Raw genomic sequence first — 18,410 nt, forward strand, 5'->3', positions numbered from 1 at the left:
TGTTGTTGGAATGTCTCAAGATAACAATCTTGAGACATGACCAAAACTAATGACTTTTGGAATTCCTATGGGAAGAAACAAAGCTAGGAGTGAAATTACCTCTTCATATGGCAAAATTATTTGGGGGCACAAAAATATAGGTTTAAGACAAAAATATTGATTCCAGGGACTCCTGGCTGGCTCAGTTGGAGAGCACTCTTTTTTTTTTTTTTTAAGATTTTATTTATGTATTTGACAGACAGAGATCACAAGTAGGCAGAGAGGCAGGCAGAGAGAGAGGGAGGAGGAAGCAGGCTCCCTGCCGAGCAGAGAGCCCGATGCGGGGCTAGATCCCAGGACCCTGGGATCATGACCTGAGCCAAAGGCAGAGGATTTAACCCACTGAGCCACCACTCTTGATGCCAGGGTTGTGAGTTTGAGCCTCATGTGGGGTAGAGAGATTACTTAAGTAAATAAAACTAAAAATATATAAATATTGATTCCAGGAAGAATACTGAGGGACACACTTCATGTTTATAAAATTTATAACTGTATTTTAAATTCATCTTTTTCTATGAGTTCTACATGTGTCTGTTCTTTTCCATATGAACTTACAATTTTCTGTTTTTTAATCTGGCTGTGTAATTTCAGCTCACACATGCAGAGAACTCTGGGAAGCATGGCTTCCGAAGGCCAGTTTCTCTGTGGCTTAACCTATCCCTACCTAGGGCAGACTGTACAGGAGTGGTTTATTCAACTAATTAGTAATTTCTTCACCTATGAAATTTAAAAGTGGCTATTCTTATTGAACTTGAAACAAAAGCTTATTGTGTTCATGGGAAAATAGAACAAAATTTATACATACTATAGCCCAGCTTTGCTAAAAATATAGGAACATCTAAATAGACTATTTAAATTAATAAATGTATTCATAATGTATTCATAAGAATACATTAACTATGGATCATTGATAATAGGATCATGTAATTCTTAGAGGTATGCATATGTTGTCCATTTTTAAGTAACAATAGGGCAATTAGGAATATTCAGCAGCTATGAAAAATACTGAATGTACAATAACTCAAAGGATAAATTATAAAATAAAGTATAAGAAAATTTAAAAAAGAAAGCATTAATAAATATTAAGCACATGTAAAACATTTTTAGAAATAGCTAAAAAAATTAAGGATATAATTATTTAATGACTATAACTGGTAGTCCATAAAAATATTTCATAGTACTCTACTTCAACCATCTGACTCCGATTTATTAATTTCTGAAATAAAAAAGTTCTAAATATTAATCTGAAATCCTAAATTCATAAAGAATTAATAGAATACTAAAATTTCGCATGCTTCCTAATTCAGTGTACGATGGTTGCTGACATCCTGTTTTCTGATCTTACTACATTCAGACCAGAGGTAGTGAGATTCTACAAATAATTTGTTATAGATATGATTCCATTTATGTGACAAATTGGTTTCTGAAAATAATATGCAAAGTGGATTTTTTCTTTTTCATATATTCAGATGTATTTTTTATCTCACTAGTTTCATATTTAAAGGAATTGTATTTGAATCAGTTTGTAACATGAGTTCCTCAGAGATAAATGTCTTCATTACACTTAGTCATATGCTTCTTGTTGAAATTCATTTTTCCGTCCTTCACATTTTCAGCAAAATTTCCGTATACATGAGCATGTAGTCCCACCAGTTTACAATCTCTCTGAATGTACCTTGGCCTTTTTCACTTATGTATCCCCTAGTGGAGTAGTTCTTTTTTTTTTTTTTTAAGATTTTATTTATTTATTTGAGAGAGGGAGGGAGTGAGAGAGAGCATGGCAGGGAGGGGCAGAGGGAGAGGGAGAAGCAGGCTTCCCACTGATGGGCTCCATCACAGGACCCTGAGATCAAGACCTTAGCTGAAGGCAGATGCTTAACTGATTGAGCCACCCAGGCACCTCAAGCGTAGTTGTTAATCAGAGGTGCACATCAGAATTTTCTTGAAAGTTCTCTTTAAAAAATACGCAGTCCTGGACCCCACACCAAATGTACTGAATCAAGGAGGAGGATGGAGTATACCTTTAGAAAAAGTTCTCAGGTGATTCTAGAGAGCTAGAGAACTCTGGTCAGCAGGGCTTTGTGTGGGGGGTGGTCTGAGAAGTGACTAGTGGAATGAATTCTTGTGCAATGTCCTGGAGTCCTCCATATTTTTGAGGGTCCATTCAAGCATCCCTCTTTCTCCCGGTCTATGCCAATATCTATCCTTCATTCCTATCTATGCCTATCTCTGCTTTCCAGAGTTATTATTATGCAAAAAAGATAGCCCTCTCCATTTTATCCTGTCCTCTGTTTCTTCTAGAGAGAACACGTGAACTACTGAAGTATAAGGTCTACCTTAAATTTCCTTTTATTGTCTTCCTGTACCACCCCAAGTCCTCTAGATCACATATTTTATTTGCTTTCTAGCACTTCACTACCTACAATTATTTTATGTATAGTGTCCTTGTTTATTATATGTTTCTCCTAAATAGAATGCAAGGTCCTTAAAAGCAAGGACATTATGACTTATTCAAAGTTTTGTCCCCAGTGCCTAAAAGAACATCTAGTTCTCAAAATATATTTGATGAGTAAATGAACAACCTAGGATTCATTTTTCACATGTATAAATGCAGTTAGTCGCACGAGACATTGACTTAGTTTCTATTGTGTCAAATTATCTGCTGCCTTCAGTCCGGTCTGCTAGTTACTGCATTCTGCAAAACCCATCATGTTAAGGTTTTAAAAGGCAAGTAATTTTACTAGTATGTCAAGGGATCCAACAATCAAATTCACGTAAGGCCTGTTTTTGAAGAAAGTAGAAATTACATATCTTTAGCATGGATAAATTCTAAGGTGAAAAGTAGAAAATGACACCTAAATGGAGCTAGTGTATTTGTTAATATAGGGAATGTAATTTTAGGGTTTTAAGGTCTTAAGTTTGGGGTTTCATGTGTTGGCTCATTAAAATGACCATGAAGTAATACTTACTCAGACCTGCCCTCTCTATAAAAACTCAAGATCAATTATACGAACAAACACATAGTTATTCTTTGGTTCTAGAGCACACCTTCTAGCAGAGTCAAAGTGAATTTGTTTTCACTGTACATATAAAATATTATCAGGATCCAGATACAAGTCATCAAAGTGAATGGCTGGCTAGGAGCATTTGCCCACAGGGCTGCCCTTAACCTATTAGTAGGTGTGGGAACCTCAATATTTCAAGATAAAGAAGAATAGCTTCTCTACTTGAATTTCTTGAAATTGTTCCTCCTTGTCTCAGCTAAGCATGCAGAATGTAAAGTATCCTACATGGCACGGAGTTGGTTTCCTTCTCATGCACATATTCCAGAATGCTGTGAGTGAGTCATGAGGGGGTGCTGCATTGTGATGTAATTATGGTGACGCCCCATGGTACCCTATGATGAACCATAAAATCTTCAAAATGCTTAGTGTTCATGTGAAGGAGGTACAAAGTCCATGGGCTTGAAAATACTGAGGGGGATTATTTCACTTGCTCTGTGAGTAGCTCTGTTTATAAGAGTCACTTGGTTCTTCAATGTGATTAATACAATGTAACTATCATAACGCCAAAATTAATAATATGAGTTACCTTTTATTGAGCACTCCACATACGTTAGGTTTTGTGTTACTTGTTTATGTATCTTCTTTCATTTGATCTGCTTAACAGAGGGTAGGTATCTTTTTAATTTCAGATGAGGAAACTGAGTCTTTCAAATATTAAGTGATTAAGTACATGGTGGAATTTGTATATGAAAACCCTACCGGTCTGAAATATGAAAGCTCATATTATAATGCTGTGTTACATCGCACACCAACATAAATTGTCACCCTCTCCATTTCCAATCGGAAAAAGACAAGCCATTTTGGTGTCAAGAGGTCACTTTCACTTCACACAAAATGAACCATTTCTGATGGCAGATGTGCACGACTTGCCTTCATCTCAATCAAGAAGGAAGAAAAAGGGAAAGGAAAAAACTAGAACAAAAGCAAAGCCTGAGAGGAGAACCATGCAACAGCCTGAACTCTAAACAAAATCTCCGCCATCTTTTGAAATCTGCGTGTGAGCAAAGGCTCTGACTCTGTCTGAATCACAATCTTCTCATCCAGCAGAAAAGATGACGATGCAGGTCTCTGCTTCACCCTGGGATGGGTACCGCCATCTTCCTAGTCTTACTGTCCGTTCTGGGGCATACTTGGCCAGCAGGTATTCCATTTAAACTTTCTGCTGGAAAGAGCATGGGCGGGGGTCACGATTATACCGCACCCTTATTTTCCATGGAGCACTGAATCCTTCTTAGCATCTGATATAACGGAATTACTTTTCTACGTATCTGACCTATGCCGCATGCAGCTCTTGGAGAGAAGGAAGCGGTCCTCATTTTTTTTCTTTACATACCCACCCCCGCGTAAAAAATAAAAGAAGTGGCTCGCACAAATATATTCTCGACAAACACTGAATGGGAGAGAAGGCATGAGTCATGATTGTTTATTTCATCCCATTAAACGTATGGTATTATTTAACCTGCTCACTTTGATATGTCATTAAGAAGTAAGTAGCTTTTTTCCCAGAATTAGGATAGATGCACTGTGATCCACATTCCTAAAAAGGCTGTTTTACTGGAAGAATTCAGGAAGAGATATGTATCTTCAGGACAAGGAACCAGTTAGAGAAAGAGAACAACACATTTTTTTTTTCTCTTCAAGAAAAATCCAGTTCTGGAGTTGTGTCTACATCAAAGTGAGTCAAATTGAGCAGCTCCCTCCCTCTTCATTTTAGCTTCTTTGAATGAATTGCCCTACCAGATCGAACTGGGACCGCAAAGCTAGACGTTTTATCTTGGGATTTGAGTTGCACAGGCTTGGGTACCAACTTCATTTAAATGCCAATACCCTCCTTAGGATCAAGTCTTGTTCTCCCAGAAGCTCTCTTTTCAGAGATCAGTGTAGTCTAAATTCCTTAACAGAGAGGAGAGAGGTTTTAGAGTCAGAAGCACTTGAATTTAAATCTTCTGCCTTCTGCCTTGACCAGCTATGTCAAGTCTTCCTTGGAATATAGTGAAATGATACTTAACCAGCAAGGCTGCTGAGTGAGATGGTGCAGGTAATATTTTAGTGTATAGTTTGGCAATAATACATGGTCAGTAAATCCGAATTTTGATGAGGGCGCTGGGACACAATAAACGGAGGGGAAGGGATTTGAAATTCTGGCCACTTGGCCAGTAGTGGGTAGAAAAGCGCTCATGGTTGAGACAAGGCCCCGTCATAAATAACCCAGTTCCTCATTAGGAGGCGCTCTCTCTTGTCATTTAATGAACTACATTATCCTTGTTAAAGACGTCGGGTTCTCCATGCATTGTTAAGTCACTCTTGGTCTTAAAGGACTTTTGCACCTTAATATGGAACTTTTCTAATTAATCCCCGTAACTGGTAGTTTTCAGATCAACCAAAGCGTACACGGAGGGTTTTCAGATGGTTGGAAAGAGCGGGACTTGGCGCGCTCAGGTACGAGCTCTGGACTGAACTCCCACCGTGGACCATAGAGCGGCCGCGTTCTCAGCCGGCAGCTAGGGTTTAATTTCCATTTCCTCCCGACGGCCCTCCGCGCCCCGGGGAGGTGGGGCTGCTCTCCGCGCGTGGTTTTGGGGTAGTAACCTCTCCCGGGGCGGCCTCCCGCCTCCACCCACAGCGGCGGCCGTGACGTCACGGACACGGCTGGGTCCCCGCCCGGCCTATAAAGCGGCAGGTGCGCGCCGCGCCTCCGGAATGCTCGCACACCTTGTGCCTGCGCCCGAGTCGGAGCCGAGAGACCCAGAGGCGAGCTCTAGGGGCTCCCCCAAGCTCCCGAGCCCGGCCGGGCAGCGAGCACGGCCGCACACTCCCCATCGTCCCCTCTCTCCTCCACCACCTCCTTTTCCAGCTGCAACTCCCGGCCGAGTTGCCCCAGAGACCGCGACGCCGCCGCGCCCAAGGACCAATGAGAGCCCCGCTGCCGCCGCCGGCGCCCGTGGTGCTGTCGCTCCTGCTGCTCGGCTCAGGTAAGGACATCCCGGCTCTGAGTCTCCCGCCGGCGCTTCTCCCACGGCGGGCACGCCCTTCCCGAGAGAGGCGTCCGAGTAGCTCCGTCCCGGAGCTCGCTACCGGGGAGGAGGAGAAGAGCGCGCAGGTGTCTCTGACGTTCCAGGCCGGGAAGAGGGTGCGGGACAGTCTCCGAAGTTTTGCTTTAGTCCAGCAGCAGGAGACCTCAAAGATCCTGGGATCCAGATCCTTCCTTCTGCAGATAGAGAAACCGAGTTCAGGCAGGTGAAGTGACTTCCGCAGATCTTAAGAGTAGTTAAGTCCTGGACCCAGAGCGCTTGCCTCCTGCCTAAATTCTCCATCTCCTCCGTCTAGTGATTCTATCTTGACCTTCCTAGAGGGCCTCACGCACGACGTTCCAGGGAGAAGCCATAGCTCCACGCTGATGCTGTCTTAGTGAGACCTACAAGACAGAGCAGGGGCTTGCAGCTTGAGGCCCCAAATCTCACCCAGGCCCCAGTTTCTTCCCTATGTAGGAACAAGGATAATGAAATAGTGACAATGAGAGTCATTATTATCAAATATCATTTATACGGTTTTGCATTCATATACGTGATCCTTTAAAAAATGTGAACACATGTTGAGAAAGTCTGATATTTCGATCCAGAGCCTGTGCATCCCAATGGGACATTCTGGCAAACACGAATGCCCCTGGCATGTGAGGTGATGGGAATATCCAGACAATATAAATTACCTGTTAAGTAATTAGAGTAACGTGCCTATCTGGCAGTGTTATTTGATGTGAAAAGTAGCGTAGATCATCTGTGAAAAAGAAAACCTTGATGAAAGCAGCTCTGTAAATTGGAACAGCTGACTTTGCTTGTTGGCAAAATGTGAAGATGCTTTCATAAGTGACTCAATCCCAAACAATAGCACATGTGCAATAACTGCTTTGATATCAGAAGACAAACATTTCTCCTGAACACAGCTGCCTGGTGAGAAGGCCACTCGGCTTTACTTTTTCTTTTCTTCCGTTGTTCTTTCTCCCACAGCCCATTATGCTGCTGGATTGGACGTCAATGACACCTACTCTGGGAAAGGGGAGTCATTTTCTGGGGACCACAGCGCTGACGGATTGGAGGTTACCCAGAAAAGTGGGATGTCCTCAGGAAGTGAGATTTCCCCTGTGAGTGAAACGCCTTCTAGCAGGGAACTGTCCTCGGGGATCGACTATGACTATGCAGAAGAGTATGATAACGAACCTCAAATATCTAGCTATATCGTAGATGATTCAGTCCGAGGTGAGTGGAGGAGAAGGCCAAAACACAGCCTCTCAGATGTGTGTTTGCATGAGCAAAGCCAGTCCCTGCATCTTTGGGTGGTTTTCTTGTGTGTATGTCTGTTGCATACCCCGTGGGTAAGCTACAGCCTGAGACCAAAGAGTTTTGTGTGGGCACATCTGATATGTCCAGAGCGCTAACAAATGTTTTATGTCTATTAAGTTTACTTCACAAGTGGGGATTGTTATCATTTTACAGATGTGATAACTGAAGTGCAAGGTTGTTTTGCCCCAGGTTCCACAGCCAGCAAGCAGTTGAGCCAGAATGAGAACTCCAGTGTTGGACTCCGTATCCTCTGCTCTTTCCCACGGGACCACATGACCCCCACGCTGAGCGACGGGCCAGGCGTAGACATCCGCCAGTCCTCAGCTCTTACATCCATTCCGCACTGCCATGCTTCTTGAAATACCCGCATTTTAAAACAAATAAGGGAACAGAAAGTAATGGGAAAAGGAGCAGTTGGACTTTAGCCTTTAAGTATCAGGTGCTGAAAAACTGGTGATTCTAAAACAACAATAACAGAAGCAGCAGCAGCAGAAGCAGCAATAATAGTACAACCTTCTGGAAATATTAAAGAAGGACAAATATGCATGGATTTCAAATGGCTAAAATCATGATTTAACCCCAAATCCCATGTGTTAGTTAAATAATAGTGACCCATAGTTTTGTTCTCTAGTGCTGTTATCTGATCTTTAAAAAAAAAAAAAATTTTGCTTAAGGTGAAGAGGACAAAGTAAGATATGAGTATTGTTCATTACCCTCCTATTACTTTGAAGTTTCGGGGATGATCAGGTCATTAGTAAATCGGCTCTAAATATCCTAGGAACATTCATTATGGAGGCAGGATGTAATGCCCCTTCTCTCCTGACCTAGTTTCCCTGACTTCTCCCCCTCTGGCTCCCAGACCTGAAGAAAGGACAGAAGGTGATAGCACAGGGACAGTGACAGGGTTGAGCAGCAGGTGGGAAAAGCTTCAGAGAGCATGCTACTTCATTCTCTATGTTTAGTAACTTGTGCTTTTATGTAAGGTGGGGAAGAGATCCTCATATACTTCTTATTTTTGGAGAAAAGATTAGAAACTCTTCTCCCGAAGAGGTTTCAAGTTGTTAACATTTGAAAAGGCCAAATCAGTTGTTAGTGGTGAAACTGACTAGTGCATGATGAAATAGTGAAACCAGTGGTTGAACTCCTTGGAAAGGCTGCGGAGCCCAGGGGGTTGATGGGTGTTAGAGCTCTTCGGCATAGACGATTTGTCTCTGTCTGCAATTTGTAATATATCTGATAATGTGCAGTACTACGCATTTAAAACGTTTCTATTGGGGAACTGACTCTAACTCACAGTATTTTTTACCATCAAAGTTTCAATAGAAAAATTGTGTAACTGGTTAAACATTGCTCCTAATTTGACTATTATTAATGTTATAATAACCTGCTGAAATACTCATAATATTTATTTGTTGCTTCCTTAATCACAGGGTTCTATCTTTGATACCCTTCCCTATATTTCTAATATTTTCTATTTAATGGACCATTATGCAGGACCATTATGACTAATGGTATTATGATACTGTGGTATTTTCCTCTTTGCCCTGGACTCTGTTTACTAAATACTTGCTTAGAGAAGGCTGTTCAGGTATTAGTATAACAAAATGCACAGCTCCAATGTAAAAACTCCTTCCTATATTTAGCCTGTGGGTATACTATACCCTGCATAGTTATAACACGGAACCGATGCTTCTGTAGACCTGGAGTTAAGATGAGTGAGTCTCTGAAGCATCACGTACAAATATTTCCAATTCTTATTTTTCAAACAGATTGACCACAAAAATTAGCCCTATGGAACTAATTATAACCCATTGTCATCTGGGAGTTGGAGAAATTAATTCTAATGTGTAATTCTCAGATTTTTCCCACTCTCAAGTAATACACAGTAATGCCTAATTATGGTAGTGATCACAAGACTGAAATGAGTAAGTAAAATCAACAAATATACTATAGTCTCAGTTTAATCTGTGGCATTGACCTATCCAAGAGAAAACACAGCGTGGGAATGACAGGCTTTGAAACCCCAGCACTGTCATATTCTAGCCGCATGTCCTTGGACATGTTACTTGTCTTCACTCAACTCCAGTGTCTTCCATATCAGCTGTATAGCAATACATTCACCTGTGACCTGGCTTTAATCAGATTAATGCTCATTACCAAGAACTTAGCATGTATAAGAAATTCAAGAAATGTGTAAGATATTTCATGGATTTTTTTAGACAGGTAAATAGTATTATCAATAATAATAAGAGCGGTACAAAAAAATTCAAAATACATTTCTAAGCTAATAAAATAACAAGGAAGCTCAGATGGTTAAGTGCCACACCATATAGATATTCTCTTTAACCAATTATTATATATGAATTGTGTTGAATAATAAGAAAAGTATGGTCATTGTCCCCATGAGCTCTCACTGCTAAGACTTCTTTCTCTTACGTCTCCAAAACAATTTTCAAGATGAAGAGAGATTGTTGTCAATAAATCTTTTTTTTTTTTTCAGTTGAACAGGTAGTTAAGCCCATGAAAAACAAAACAGAAAGTGAAAAGACTTCAGATAAACCCAAAAGAAAGAAAAAAGGAGGCAAAAGTGGAAAAAATAGAAGAAACAGAAAGAAGAAAAATCCGTGTGATGCAGAATTCCAGAATTTCTGTATTCATGGAGAATGCAAATACATAGAGCACCTGGAAGCTGTAACATGCAAGTAAGTCTTCCTAAATTATATGGAAATCTGTATTTATAACACCACATCTGAAACTCCTTGATGCAGAAAGCCATTTATTTTTCCTACATATAAACCAAGTGTCTGTAACATTTTTCTTAAAGGACCAGCTGAAAAATACTTCAGGCTTCCTTGATCAGGCTTATGTATGTACTTACAGAACCAATTAAAATGTAACCATTTAAAAATGTAAAAACTATCGTTGGCTTGCAACTGTAAAAAACCTGGCAAATGGCCAGAATTGACCTATGGGCTATAGTTTGCTGATCCCTGGTATAAATATATTCATGATAACATATTTACAAACCGTTTAAAAAAAAAAGCCTAAATGTATTCTTCACATAATCCTCCTTCCCCCTCAAAGCCACTAACACATTAAATGATAGTGGAATGTATTAGCTGCATAACAAGTCACTGAACTCATCAGCTGGTCATAAAAGGAGCACAAAGAATGAAAAGGCGTGTCTTCTTGGAATATCACACCCAAACTAATCTCAACTTGTTCTTATACTAATAGATCTTTGGCTTGAGTGCATTGTGTCTCATGATTTTGAAATACAAATAGATAGCATGACTTTTTTTTTTTTTTTTTTTTTTTGAGTGTTACAACTAAATGCCTATTGATGACCTGGAAAGTAAACTTAAAATATATGGACCATTTTCAGTTATTACTGTAGTTTTTGAATGTGGGCTGTTTACAGATGCCATCAGGATTACTTTGGTGAACGGTGCGGGGAAAAGTCCATGAAGACTCACAGCATGGTTGACAGTGATTTATCAAAAATTGCTTTAGCCTCCATAGCTGCCTTTGTGTCTGCGGTGAGCTTCACAGCCATTGCTGTTGTCATCACAATCCAGTAAGTACTGCATAACCTACACATTCGCACTAAAATAATGCCAGGTTGATTTTTTTTTTCAATACTCCTATCCCAATGTCCTATATCCTATTTTAGATGACTTATTCTATCAGTGGCATGTGATCTTTGCTCATATCTTTACACTTCATTGACAAAGATCACAGATTCTAGTCAAAAATCACATTACTTTGGCCACCACAGAAACTTAATATGTAAGGCTGTTTTTCAAACACCCTATAGACATTTTTTGAACTTAAAAATCGATGGCTCTCTTTCATGTCATATCTCCACTCATGGCTACCTGCAAATCCCAGAGTGTTGGTACCGACTCTGAACATCTTTAAGCATAAGGAAGCCTCCCAGAGGAGGCTAATTAAGGCCTGGTTCACAGCAGGTTGTTAGAGAGTCTGCTTTGGCACTAAAATAAATAAATAAATAAAAATAAATAAATAAATAAATAAATCACAAAGAGCTTCAAACCAGTAGCCAAGAAAAGCTCTATCCTCTGCTTCTAGTAAAATGCAACATTCTAAGTTAGATATCACAGCATGGTACTGATTTACCTAGAGCTTATGCCAATGTTATAATTGTCAAAGGTGATATGGGAACTCAATTACTAAAACAAAACAAAACAAAACAAAACAAAACAAAATTTTCCTCCATATGGCATGGCGTAGGAAGCAGGGACAATTCCATTACTGTTCTATTCCTGCAGTATCTGTCCTGTCCTCACAATAACAGATCACCACACTTCACTTCATGACCAATGAATGTTAGAAGTAGACTGTTCCTGGTAGTAGGCACTGGTGGGTATGTCAAAATGGCATTGTCTGTCAAACAGAAGTCAGTGAATTAAGGAAGTTGGGGGAGGGTGTGAATGGCTCTGTAATGACTCATGTGCTACTGGAGCTTGGGAAAAGCAATAGACTCATTATTCTAATTTTAGGTCTTGGTAAATTACTTTAACAACTGGATTGTGTGCATGATCTACCACTCCTGCCATTCAGGAAACAAGGGGTTATCTTCTGCCATTGTTTACTATTATTTTAAATGCAGATCAGACAATGATAAAAAGGAACATTAAAAAAAAAAACTGTTTTATGAAGCACATAGAGTTTGATGTGTGGTTTAAATTTGTTTTTGCACACCCTGGAAATTATTTTGATCTGTTAATACTTCAAGCCAGATATGCAAATACCTCAAGCCAGACGAATCATGATTGTTTGACATAGAAGGATAGAAGGAAAAAAATAACCAGTTCCGGATGATGTTTTGAAATAATTATTCAAACTTGGGATCATTCAGGGTGAAATATTTAATTATCCTTCAGAAAGGCATGGAAAAACTTTTTGTCATGTTGGCACTCTTAAAACTAAGCAGTGACTTTTCTCCTTTTCTATCATATTCTTGTGTTTGACACATAAACAGCAGCCAAAGCTGCATTTTGCTGTCTTTTCCATAATTGATTTTTTTTCCCTCAAACCTCATGACAAACATCTTATGATTTTAGGAGTAATGTTTGGTAGATAGATTAGAGACCTATTAAAAATATAATTTCTTGTATGACACCAAGACATTTTTAAGTGATTGAATTTTACTAGAGAGTAACAATGAATAAAACCAAAAGGACATATTTATTATATATAGAAATAAAGAAAACCCAACTTGTTTTATAAGCTTCTGTGAAAAAATTCTGATCATTTAAATTAGTTGATACAAATGTAAAGTCCTTTGTGATAAAACTCTACCATCTTCTTCTTCCTCTAACTGTACATACACCTGGGCTAAGGGTTGAGGAAAAAAGGAAAGAATGAGGTTTTGCCATTTGCAACAACATGAATGAACCTAGAGGGTATTATGCTAAGGGAAATTAGTCAGACAAAGAAACATACCATATGATTTCACTTATATGTGGAATCTGAAAAACAAAACAAATGCATAAACAAACAAACAAAAAGCAGAAATAGACCCATAAACACACAGAACAAAATGATGGTTGTCAGAGGGGAGAGGGTGGGAGGATGGGCAAAATGGTTGAAGGGGAGTGGGAGATAAAGGCTTCCAGCTATGGAATGGATAAGTCATGGGAATAAAAAGCAGAGTATAGGGAATATAGTAATGATATTGTAATGGTGTTGTATGGTGACAGATGGTAGCTACACTTGTGGTAATTATAGTATAATGTATAGATTTATTGAATTGCTATAATATACATCTGAAACTAATGTAACATTGAGTGTCAACTATAAAAACCCACACGTATAAATGTGTTCCATGCCTTCTGAAAGTTTGTGTCTCAAGGGGTATCTATTTAAATCTCAGTAATCTGGGAATATATTTATATAAAGTCACCATGAACATCCCCTTAAAAAGAATGGTAGTAATATTTTTTAGCAAGCTGTAAGTTTTGATTTGGAATAGAATACAGTGTAATAGCCTATCAGGACTCACAAAAAGGAATTCCCTGTACTCATGAAAACTCCAGTCAGTCTATAGATGAATAGAACTTTGATGACCGTGGAATATCTTGTCTTCTCAAGGCTTCGAAAACGATACTTCAGGGAATATGAAGGAGAAGTTGAAGAACGAAAGAAACTTCGACAAGAAAATGGAAATGTGCATGTCATAGCGTAACTGAAGATAATATGACAGGTTTGAGTTTTAAAAGATAACTATAGATGATATCTTATAATTTTGAAAAATATAACATCTGTTATCTCATGTGAAGAAAGTAATAGTTCTTAATTATGAATACACTATGAACATTGGCTACGTTGAAGTCTTAATCTTTGAGCATGAGATGGAGTTCAACAGAGAGAAAGGACTACTACAAAGGATGTAAAGATGAGGCAGACACAAACCCTCTTCTCAGAGAAGTTAGCATTTAGTAGATAGAAAATAGTATAAGGAATCAGAATGCTAGGGCGAGTAAAAAATATGTGTCATATAAAAGGAATATGAGGAGTTTCCAGTGAAGGAGAGGAAGTCCTGTGGATCATGTGCAGGGAGCTGGAAAGGATGTCATATATAGGGTGGCATTGGAAGTGAACCTCCAAGGACTGATGAGATTGGGACAAGCAGTTATGAAGGAAGAGGAAGATTGATATTGTAAAATGGGCTGGGTCACTTTAGAAACTTTGGACAAATGGCTTAGTTCAAATGGGCGTTGAGGAGAGAAAGTTGGAATAAAGGTTGAGCTCACATGGTGGGGAGCCAAGTCAGGTGTGTGACTACAACTCTGAGGAAGTGGAGGGAGCAGGCTGAACATCCTTTTAAAGAAAGGAAGGGGGTGGGCGCCTGGATTACTCAGTTGGTTAAGCATCTTACTCTCCATCTCCATCCACTCACGTCATGATCTCAGGGCTGTGAGATTGAGCCCCTCGTTGAACTCCACACTGGGCATGGAGCCTGCTTTAAATTCTCCCTCTGTACCTTCCCCACCTCCAAAAAAAGCAAAGTAGGAAGGGAAAAGGGGTAAAAATTGAGAGATAGTTTGTAAGGGATATATTTTAGTTCTTATTTTTAAGGTTTTGGTTTTTGGTTTTTGGTTTTTTTGGTAAAGAGGCAGAGCTAAACATATTGTAGGGAAAAGTAAGGAGCTATGGAGAGGAATATTTAATTAACTAAAATGGACAGCTAATGAAGCAAACTTCCAGAGGAAAAGCAGACAACAAGATCAAGGACACATTTAAAGTTGGTCAGAGGAGGAGGTCCATTTCCTTAGACATTCAGGAAAGATGTCCCATCCTTAAGTCATTGATTTGCTACCTTCAGTGGGTTTAAGAATTTCTTGAGATGCTGGTTATGTATGCACATTCTTAAGCCAAACCCTAAATCTACTAAATCCACTATCTCCCTTTTTATAGAACACCACAGATGCTTGGAGAAACACTCCATTTAGCTTTGGTTAAGTGCAAGAATTTCGTTCTGAGCCTGTTACAGAATTGGCTCAGTAACTCCTGAAATGGATAATTACTGATGCAATGCTGTGTTCAGTACTTATTGCATCAACATTTATTATAATTTTGGCTTAATGTGCTGAAGCTAAGACCACTGACATGAAGAAAGGTAGATTTTTGGTTATTTAGTGCAACTGAGATTTCTCAAGGAAGATCTGAGATGATTTTTGTAAAAGGAATATGCTGTGTTGGCACATAGTGGCTGCCATTAGCTGGTAGCTACTATTATTATGCCCTCGGTACTAATTATCCTAAATTAACTGTATATCACAAATACACCGAGTCATTTAATCTTTCTTTTTAATTATGTCCACTGCATAGATTTGGTTAGGAAAACTGCTTCCCATGAGTGTTGTTGTTTTTTATTAAGTGGAATTTGACAAACCAGATTTCAGCATAGGCAGCTCTCTACCTGACTAGGCATCCAACCAAAGCTTGTGTGAAAGACAGACTCGTGTCGAAGTGGTAGTTTATCTCTGAAGAGCTTTTAGCATTTTTTAGAAGACATTCTAAATCGACAGAAATTATGATTCCTGATTTTTAAAAATATTTTCTTAAAACTATATTGAAATCAAGCTTTATCTCTAATATTTTTATTTTCCTTTTGACTAGGATATCGGATCAGAGTCACTGCCAAGTTACAACCACGAGTGATGAGTTGGTTCCTCTTTTTGGTGGATCATAAAACAGAACCTTTTTGTTCTGTTGGTTTTAAACTTTCAGTTGTCACTTTTTATGCTAAGTTCTTATTTCTGTACATAAAGTTGCATGGAGATAAAAAAGTATTTTTTCAAGTTGTAAATAATTTATTTAATATTTAATGGAAGTGTATTTATTTTACAGCTTATTAAACTTTTTTAAGCAAAGAGATTGAGAGTTTGAATATTAGTTTTGAGATTTCAAGACTCTAGGGTATCTTTCTCCTAAAGCCTTGATGATCATTTTGAAAGAAGTTCCTACACCTTTTTTTTCTGGTATTTATGTTGATCTTCAAAACTTATTTCTTTTCCTAGAAAACACTCTTCATGGAAAATTATAAACTTGAGTAGTTTAGTCCTCCCACAAACACTAATATCTAAACTGGCCTTATTCCTTGTAGAACTTATTCCAAGTCCTCGTAGTTTGAAAACTTCTAAAGTCAACATGTGGCACTGCCTCGCTGTCACAGTAGACACACATATTATGAAAGAGAGAAAATCCACTGCCCAGCATCATCATCACCACAAACAAGAAAAAGACAAGAATAAGTTTGAAGATTACAAATATGGCATTTCAAAAGTACCAGGAAGTGTTTAGAGACTTCTTTCTCTAATATCATGACATGAATGTACAAAGCATCTAAAACCCACTCCTCCTTTTCCTCCCTTTGCTGCTATTATTTTTACATGATTTTAACCAAATCCATGTGCATTTGTGCTGAGTGTTCTTTCAAGAACGTGAATTCCCTGGAATGACCCACTGTTTGGTTCCTAGCTGACCAACTAAGTTACCTGCATACAAAGTGAAACAAGCCAAGCTATATAATGTATAGGGAATATTTTTGAGGAAATTAGCCAATATTAAGTGTAATTCCAGCAATCATCTCACTGAATTTCATAAATGAAAGGTGCCTTAAGGATCAAGAGTTCCATTTCTCTCTAGGATATCATTCTTCAATCCTTGTCTAGTGGTCATCCAACCAACCAATTACTAGTTTCACCTGCACATTATCACATGAGTTTAAGATGTCTAAATGCCCGGGCCTCCCTCCCAGAGCTTCCAATTTAAATGAACTGGTTTAGGTCATTGGTATGTGGATTTTTAAAAGGTCTCCAGATAGTTCCTACATGCAGCCAGTATTGAGAACCTCTGATCCTGCTTGAACATCTTCAGTCACATTTTCCTCAACCTCATTCACTAAATAGTTATGGTGGATGATTCCAGTATAGTGCTGGGGATACAAGACAGAAAAACCCTGACTTGGAGACATTTGCCACCCAGTTGGTGGGAGGGGGTATGTTTTGTCAATGCAGTGCAATAAGTAACTAGGTGAGGTGTGTACCAGGGACCCATGGGAGACCAGGGAGCTGTCACCTACCCTGGCCTGAATGAGTCAGGGAGGGCTTTCTAGGGAGATGCTAGCCGAGAAGAGCCTTGAAGGATGAGTGGGAATTATGTGGAGATCATTACAGGGGCAAGCAAAATTACCAAGTCATCAAACAGTATGACCCAAAAGAAAAATACATAAAATAGTTCAGTATTACTGAAACAGGAAGTGTGAAGTCAACAGAGGCTGCAAAGGCCTGCTGGAGTGGTGAGGACAGGGTCACATGGGGCCTTTAATATATACTGCAGGCCATGAGGAATGATTCCAGCCAGTTGGTCAAGGATAGAAACATGATCAGATTTGCATTCCAATTAAGTTATAAGGCAACAATGTGGGGGAGGGGTTTGAGCCAAAGCCAAAGGTCAAAAGATTGGCTTGGAAGCATTTGAATGAACACCTGAAGCTGAGAAGGAGGGAAAGAGAAACTCAACATGTATCTGAAGGTTTGTAATAGATTAAAAATGTGAAAGCAAGGCTAACTGTTATAAAACAAGACTGTGGGTAATGAGATAGCAAGGGAACTGAAAAAATTGAAGATGACCTTCAAGTTCCTGGCTTTGGTAGCTAGGTGGATGGTGATGCAATTTTAAATAGGTAATCTCTGTAAGTATATTGAATATTCTAGATAGGAAGCATGTTTTTTATTTATCCTTGACTGAAAAATAGTTCTCTATTTTGTAAAGACATCCTTTCTAATTTGTATTGGATTTATGGGAAAATAAGGACAAGCCAGCCAATTAGTCAACTGAATCAACCATAGTCCTTACTTCACAACTAAGATTGAGTATATGAGGGGAAAAATCTGCATGTGTGATAATGAATTCAGCTTTGGATCTGTTGAATTGGAGATGCCAAGAGATATCTACTCAGCAGTTTGATATACAAATCTAAAGGTCAGTGAGTGGAAGAATTTATATTGGGAGTTGTCAAAATATGTATGGTAACTGAAGCCACAGAAGTGGCCAAGATTACCAAAGGAGGCTATAAAGAGTCCAAAGAAAATATATTTATATTGACAAATCTCCCCAGTCATCACTACACAAGTGTATAGAAAAGCCAGGCAACTATAGCCACTGTGAAGGTTCTAGGCACTTGCCAGCTTATCCCCTGTACTTTTCTAGCTCTTAAAAAGTTTATTAAACCATTATAGTGGAGTAGAAGGAAAGAAAAAAAAAACTTACTCCTTCATAATAAAAATAATCTTAAATTTCTTGAGGACACAGATACACCATGGATTATTCTAAGTTCTTTGCACATAGTCACTCATCAAATCCTGATATCCTTAAAAAGTAAATACATTTACAGGTAAGTTAAGTAAGGCTCAGGGCACCTGGCTGGCTCAGTTGA

At 39.0% G+C, this 18,410-nt stretch overlaps 1 protein-coding gene across 1 annotated transcript; it reads left to right on the plus strand.

The window, feature by feature from the left end:
• The first annotated feature begins 3,465 nt into the window (after positions 1–3,465).
• On the plus strand, positions 3,466–15,836 carry AREG (amphiregulin). Its single transcript, XM_047719534.1, has 8 exons — positions 3,466–3,538; positions 5,473–5,543; positions 5,959–6,076; positions 7,109–7,357; positions 9,942–10,143; positions 10,863–11,018; positions 13,559–13,671; positions 15,592–15,836. The coding sequence occupies exons 2-7, from the start codon at positions 5,511–5,513 to the stop codon at positions 13,650–13,652; spliced, it is 852 nt and encodes a 283-aa protein (XP_047575490.1). The 5' UTR covers positions 3,466–3,538; positions 5,473–5,510; the 3' UTR covers positions 13,653–13,671; positions 15,592–15,836.
• Positions 15,837–18,410: the final 2,574 nt, after the last annotated feature.

The sequence above is a fragment of the Lutra lutra genome, chromosome 2 (genome assembly GCF_902655055.1).
Source record: "Lutra lutra chromosome 2, mLutLut1.2, whole genome shotgun sequence".
Taxonomy (NCBI): domain Eukaryota; kingdom Metazoa; phylum Chordata; class Mammalia; order Carnivora; family Mustelidae; genus Lutra; species Lutra lutra.